Source organism: Empidonax traillii, unplaced genomic scaffold (assembly GCF_003031625.1).
Source record: "Empidonax traillii isolate 1590-97213 ecotype Southwest subspecies unplaced genomic scaffold, ASM303162v1 scaffold14:size4059594, whole genome shotgun sequence".
NCBI classification, from domain to species: Eukaryota; Metazoa; Chordata; class Aves; order Passeriformes; family Tyrannidae; genus Empidonax; species Empidonax traillii.
This window is the reverse complement of record NW_020955207.1, coordinates 2,604,160-2,610,980: the sequence shown is the minus strand read 5'-3', so window position 1 is coordinate 2,610,980 and position 6,821 is coordinate 2,604,160. Positions and strand designations below refer to the sequence as shown.

Here is a 6,821-nt window from a genome sequence, read left to right as displayed (position 1 = left end):
GCGGAGCTTCCGCGCTGCCTCACTGTGCGCCCGGTTCCAAAATGGCCTCCGAGCGGTGCCTTTTTTCTCCGACGCGGAGCGCGAGGGAATAAGAACGAGAGCGAGACCGACCCCGGGCTGGGAGGGGAGGGGGAAGAGGCGAGGCTCCGCTGGGCGGAGGGGCCGAGCCGGAAGCCGCTGCGTGCCCGAGGAGGCGGGCGGGGAGCGTGCGAGGAGCGGGGCGGAGGCGGCCAGGGAGAAGGAGGAGGAGCAGGCGGCGGCGGGAGCGGAGCCGCTAAGTCCGTCCGGCCGCCGGAGCGGGCGCGCGTAGGCGCCGTGTGCGGAAGGGCCGCGGCCCCTCGGCGGAATCGGCGTAGGGGGTGTTGGAGAATCGCCGGCGAGTTGGCCGGCGGGAGGCGCTCGGGGAGGAGGGGGCGGCCCGCTCGGTGCCGCCGCGGCTGAGGGAGGCAGGGCGGGAGGACGAGCAGCCAGCCGGAGCCCAGCGTCAGCAGCGGCAGCCGCACCGCCGCCGGCCAGCGCCATGGGTGAGTCTCCAGCCCGGGGCCGAGGCGCGGCGGGGGGGGCCCGTGACAGCCCGAGCCTGCGGCCGTGGGGTCTCCGCGATGGGTGGGCTGAGAGGCGGCGTGGCGGGGGGGATACAGCGGGCACCGCCGAGCCTCCCATCCCAGCGGCCCCGCCGCGGGGCCCCCCGTCCCTCTGGCCGCCCCCCGCCTTCCTCATCTCCTCCGCCTCAGATGCGGCTCCAGCCCCCCTCCCCGCCGCCTCTCCCCCCCACCCCAGCAGTCACTTCCTGCCTCGCCGAAATTGTATAATGCCTGCGCGGGGCTTGGGGAACCGGGCGGCGAGAATGCCGGAGATATTTGTTCTCCTTCGCTTTTCTCCCCTTCCCCCCGTCTCCCTCCCCCCCCTCCCCCCCATCCCCAATCCTCGTCCCTCCTCCCCTTTTTCTCCTTTTGCACCCAAATTTGGGAGGGAGGAATTTGCTGCTGCAGGAATTAAAGCAGCCTTCAAATATGCGGGAGAGGAGCGGGTGGGACTGGGATCGCGGGAGGAGGGGGAGGAAGGAAGGGGGCGCCCGTGCGCGGGTGGGAGCGTGTGTGGCAGCGGGAGCCCGCCGGCCGCCTGCCCGCATCGCTGCTGGGCTCTCCTGCTGCTTCTCCCTTGCCCACCCCCCCCTTTTTTTTTTTTTTTTCCTCCCCCCCTTCCTCTAGGAAATTTTTGGAGGGCTTTATGCTGCTCGGGTCTGGCTTTTATTGACTGGTGGCCGCCCGCGCTGCCCCGCCAGCCCAGCCCCTGCCCTTGCAGCCCGGGTGGGGAGGGGGCCCTCGAATGGTCGTTTTTAAAGCAAAACAAAAAGTAAAAATTACAATTTTTACTGGGAAGTCTGTATGAAGTGCCTTTTTGAGCAGTTCTGTGCTATCCCCTCGCTTAGCGAACCGGTCTTGCAGAATAAATTGGAGGAGTACTTAGTGTTCTTAGTGTTTCAGGAAGGCGACTGGGAAAAGGGGCCATTACGCAGGAATATTTTTTTTTTTTTAACGGGCGACTTAAGGGAAAGCGGCTAAACTTATTTTAGCATGAAGTTGTTGGCTTCACACTGAACCAGTTATGTGTAAATGTAATTCCGTGAAAGACAGCGTTCAGGAATCTTCTGCATGCAGTTTGTGTCGCCTCCTGCAGATGGAATATCGGTGAACAGAAGAGTGTCAGAACTACCCATTCACTGAATGTTTTTTCTTGGCCATTGGACTCTCCCTCTGACTGGCAGTGGCTTTAGGTTATATTCAGTGAAAGAAAGGCTTCCATATGCAGAAATACCTATAGTCTGTATTAATATTGGGACAAAAAATATGGTTTTGGTCCGTGTGAATATGCAGGCTCAGCTCCCATCAGAGTGAGAAGGGTCACTGCTATATATCTCCATTAAAAAGTAGACCATACCTTCGTATGCTGGATTTTTATTTGTAGCTGTAGCTTTTCAGTGCTAAATGATAACTTAATTTCTGACTAGAACTTTTACTGAGATACCAAACTAATATGATGGTGGAGTATTTCTCCTTTATAATTCTATCTCCTTATATTTTAACTTTTTTGCCTGCTGAAATGTTAGGAAAGAGGGGAAGATGTATTTTTGTGTAATGCTGAACATCTTTCACTTGATACCTGCTTAGTTTGTGGGATTACTCACATCTTTGGCTGTTGAGTTGTGAACGTAGGAGCAGTAATTGATCCCGGCTTTGGATGACTGCATTCTTTTTTTTTTTTTTTTTTTTTTTTTTTTTTTTTTTTTTTTTTTTTTTTTTTTTTTTTTTGAGCTGACTCGTGAATAACAAAAACCAATAAACAGAAATTTTACTTAGGAGAGCAGGTTTCAAGAAGCCATTGCATTAAAGGTCAATTACTGCCTTGGCTATGTTGAAACCTGAGTTGGAATGCAAGAGCATCACCTCTTCCGTGTTTCCTACTATGTACTTAGTCACTTTGAAATTGGTGCAGATGTACCAAGAGCTGTGCTATCAGTCCATGCACTGACAATAACAGCATTTCCTTCTGCTTACCCATGAGGACAAGCAACTAGTCTCAGTTAAAAATGTGCCTCAAATGTCTCCTCAGTGCAACAAACGTGTGTTTCTGTATATATGGATAAAAACTTCATTGCTTATCTTATGCAGAAATAATAGATGTCTGCTTTACAAGCTAAAATACAATAGATTTTGGGGTTTTATTCTATGTCAGATGTCCAAACGTGCTCACTAGAACTCTTCATTTTTTCTTTATCTGGCTTTTAGCTTAGTGGTACTTACTGTCTCTCATGGGGCAGGCTCATGCTTCTTGTACTTTATTTTCTTAAGTTCTAGTAGCTCAGTGATGCTGTGGTGCTGTTTTTAATACTACCTTAAAATACCCATTAAGACAACAAAGAGTTATAAAACACAATGGCTGCAGATTCAAAACCTCATTTTAAACACAAAGTCAGTGAAGAAAAATTTGGCTCAGAGAAGGTATAGGAAAGAGGTTTCTCCTCAGAACTGTAGTGTGGCATACATTTTTGGCTTTAATTTATTGCCAGACTGTTCACTTAACCTGTCTAGACCAGAGATGTGTATGTATGAGCGACGTTCTATTTTCTCTAAGTTGGTGCTCCAGCTCCTGAAATAAGCTAGTTAATTGCAAATGTGTTCTCTGTAATTAGAATGGCATTTAGTCACCATTTAAGTAGTTTAGTTAAGCCTCGTTTAAATTAGTAATTCAAATTTGGGGTAGTGTTAAACTGTAGGCAGTCACAAACTATTCCCTAGGAGGGTTTCTACGTCTTGAACTGATGTTTATGGAATAGATGTCTTGCAGAGGTGGGGATGGTGGCATAAGTGAGGTACAGACGTTTCTCAACTGCTGGGGCCAGAGACTTGGTTCACAGAAACCAGTGACTTCCTGTTCACCTTGTCAGAGTGAGTTTCATGTATGTCAGGGATGAGTCAAATTGGGCTTTCTTTGCAGCCCAGGTTTAATGGTTGCACACTGATAGCTCTGTAATGTCATCAGGTAGCTCTTATCCATTTTGTGGGGGTTTTTAACAGGAAAGAATCGAAACAGCCTTTACTTACATAAGTTGTAGTTTTACCTTCTGCTGTAGTTTAATGCAGCTGCCCTGTGAAACCAGGTATTTGCTGCATTGCGTGAACATGGCTGTGAAACATAAGTCATAAGTTATGACATCCTTACTTCATATTAAAAATCAAAAAGCAACCAGCAGGCTCAGCTTCAGAAGACAATATGTATCCACTTTCCTTTTGACAGAATTTGAGCTAGAGCAATGTAAAACACACGCCTGACTAAACCTCGTTCTGATGTACATCCTGGGCTTCCTTCCCGCAGAAGCCACTTAATCTTGTGCTTTTTGTGCATCGGTGCCTTTCCACGCTTCTAAGGGTGCCTGCCAGTCGCATGCCGACTTCAGTGTTGGGCTGGTAGGGCTGCTGCTCAGAGCGGAGCACTGCCTGGCAGCCCTTCTTAAAGCCACTTATGGGGAAGAGAATAGTTCTATATCTTATTTTCAAACAGCTCTTTGTGTGCTGTTTTCATGCCAGATTTGTCATTTTAGCACAGTGATAGTTCAGTATGCATTTGCAAATAATTTTGGAAGCAGTATTGCAGAACAATATCACTATGGGTGTTACATTCAGAAGCACTTAAGCAACTAAAATAGAATTGGATTATTTCTTAGTAGCGCAGAAGATTTAGAATTTTTTTGTTTTGGTCAACATTGGAAATAACATGGCAAGATAGAATTTTTTTACAGCTCTTCGTTTCATCTCTTTACACTTAATAGTAGTGTGTTTTTTATTTGTTTATTTTTAAAATCTGAATAGTAAAGGTGCTGACATAAAACCAGAGGGAGGACTGATAAAAGCGTTAGGGAGATTTCTTCCTCCTTTGACCCACTGTAGCTTTAGAGTGATCAATATTAAGATACAGCATCAGGCTTTGGTGTGACATTTAAAGAATAGAGCTTTTTAAAGGGAAAGATTGCATCATACTCACAAAATATGTGAGACCTGAGGAAAGAAAATAATTTACTTTAGACTGGTCTTTTATTTGACCACAGAAAAGAAAGATCTAAGGGTGGCAGTGTTCTTAGAAGTGTGCTCTTAAAGCAGAGAATAACCTATGTGAAGCTTTTTTCAGTGCTGAGGGCTAAAGCATGACAGGAACAATGACCTGAAAAAAGGAAATACAAACTAGGTGTCTGAGGTGCGCTCTTCAACAGTGTTGGTGAGTGTTGAACTGCGAAGTAGTACTTTATCAAATTCCAATCAAAACCATCTTATTATATGTAGAAATCAGTCTCTCATGCAGTGATGTTATTACAAAGAGACCTTTCAGAAAGGCAGCTGAAGTAATTGACGGCAGAATTTCTGGTGTCATTTGTCTGAGAAAGCACTGTAGGTCATTGCAGTTGATGCTGACAAAAATGTAAGATGGCATTAATGTAGGATTGTCACTCTGTTATGAGCAAGTAGATTATTAGAAGAATAGCGCATGCAATATTACCTATTTTTATATTTTATACATTAAAAGAGCATTCATGTAATAATTCATGTTGAACTTGTAATAAAATGAAACTTGACCTACTAAGGTGGTCAAAGTTGCCAAGAATGCATAAGTTAGCATTAACATAAAGTTTAAATCAAACCTTTTTTAATCTCATCTTTATATAATTTTTTCACAGTGCGCATGAAATTTTAGTGTGTCTAGCAGAATCCTCTGCTTTCCTTTTTGTTCTTTCTTAAGAACCTTATCATGCAATTTCATAGCTTGCAGTTGTATAACTGGATAGCAGTTGGAAAATCCTGTCTTGATTGTGTGTTTTTTGTACATGCAGTATAGAAAAACCTCCGATGTTCCTATACTGGTGTGATTAGATGATCTTGCTGATGTAATGGAAAGTTAACCTTATGGTAGGTTTTTTCAGCTGGACATGTGAGCTAATCTCACTTGTTCAATGTTCATTTTTCAGAACTGGTATGAGGGAAGCCTGACCTCACCCCTGATTGTCCCGTTGCTGGCTGAATCTGTGGGCCAGCTGCTTGAGAGGAGGCAGTTCTGCTGCTCTCCCCACCCTCACAGTGGTGCCTCTTCAACCCAATAGTGAGTCAGTTCATGGAGCTCAGCTCGTGGGAACTGCCTGTTTTTTCTTCCTCAAGATTACTTCTCTTTCTATTAGTTGAGCTCCCTGAACCTTTCGTATCATGTGGGCACAGAAGTGTTGGCATAGAAAAAGAAACGCAAGTGGGCTCTAGGCAAGAGATGGAGCTTCAGCCCACCACTTGGGCAGTAGACACATCCACACAGTCTGGGTTTAGTGTCTGCTTTAGACTGGTGAACATGGCACTGCTGCTCCCACCCAGACACTGAATCTTAACGTAGGCTGGAAGTTTTTGTTAGTGTGCCCAAGGCAGCAGAGATATGTGGTAGCTGATCTAGTTGTACGGCTTGTTTATTTCCACTTTACCAGTGGTTAAGATAGGGAAGGAGGAAAACGGTGTCCTGTTGGAGGAATTAGTGCTACTGGTTAAGAATGCAGTACTCTCATCTTGGTGCTTAGCTGGTGACTTATCTAAGGATAAACAAAAGTGGGCAAAGTTTAATGGCTCTTGTTTCAGCAGCTGTGACTCCTTGAGCACTGAATGGCTGAGGTGACTTGGTTTTTATTATCTGCTGTTGCATCATTGCCTGTGTCATTTATGGTAATGCTGATATTAGCATTAGGACTTTCCAGAGTGATTTGTAAAACTAAAGCCCTGATTAGTGATGACTGCAGAAATCTGGCAGTGCAGAGGGTCCTTTAGTCCTGACCAGATCCTAACTGTTATGATAAGTAAGTTGAGATATCGCTTTTAGCTGACTTCCTGTCCTTAAAAAAAAAAAAAGGCAATTGAGAGGCATTAAAAGCTGTTGCTGGAGAAATGTAATTTTCTGGGAGTTTTATGAGGGCAGAGATTTTTATGGCTGTGTGATCTTACCAATACTCACTGTCGTTTTTTAAAACAAGAACACAGAACTCAAAATATATGACTCAAAATCAGTTATGGATGCCAGCTTAAATGTAATTTAATGTCTTTGTGTTTAAGACAGTGAAAATTTCCAAAGTAGAATGATGCCAAGAAACCTGTCTTCTTATTTCTCCCCCTCCCCAGCTTATGGAAACAAACACTTCCTAATTGTAGTTAATAAAGGTGTACTAACAAACTAAGAGATTCAAGATTGTATTAGTTTCTTCTTGATGGGAGCCCCCGGTGGTGTAGAGGAAAACACACTGC

The 6,821-nt window shown here is 45.2% G+C and overlaps 1 protein-coding gene across 3 annotated transcripts in view; it reads left to right on the top strand.

Moving 5' to 3' along the window:
- The first annotated feature begins 423 nt into the window (after positions 1–423).
- The window catches only part of SEPT7 (septin 7), a 78,566-nt gene continuing 72,168 nt past the window's right edge, over positions 424–6,821 (top strand). For 2 of the 3 annotated variants that reach the window (XM_027892087.1, XM_027892070.1), the window contains exon 1: positions 424–524. In XM_027892087.1, coding sequence (XP_027747888.1) covers positions 521–524 — 4 coding nt within the window. In that variant the 5' untranslated portion in view covers positions 424–520. Of the gene's footprint in view, positions 525–1,968; positions 1,971–6,821 lie in introns of all 3 variants that reach the window. The other variant, XM_027892078.1, reaches the window with a different exon arrangement.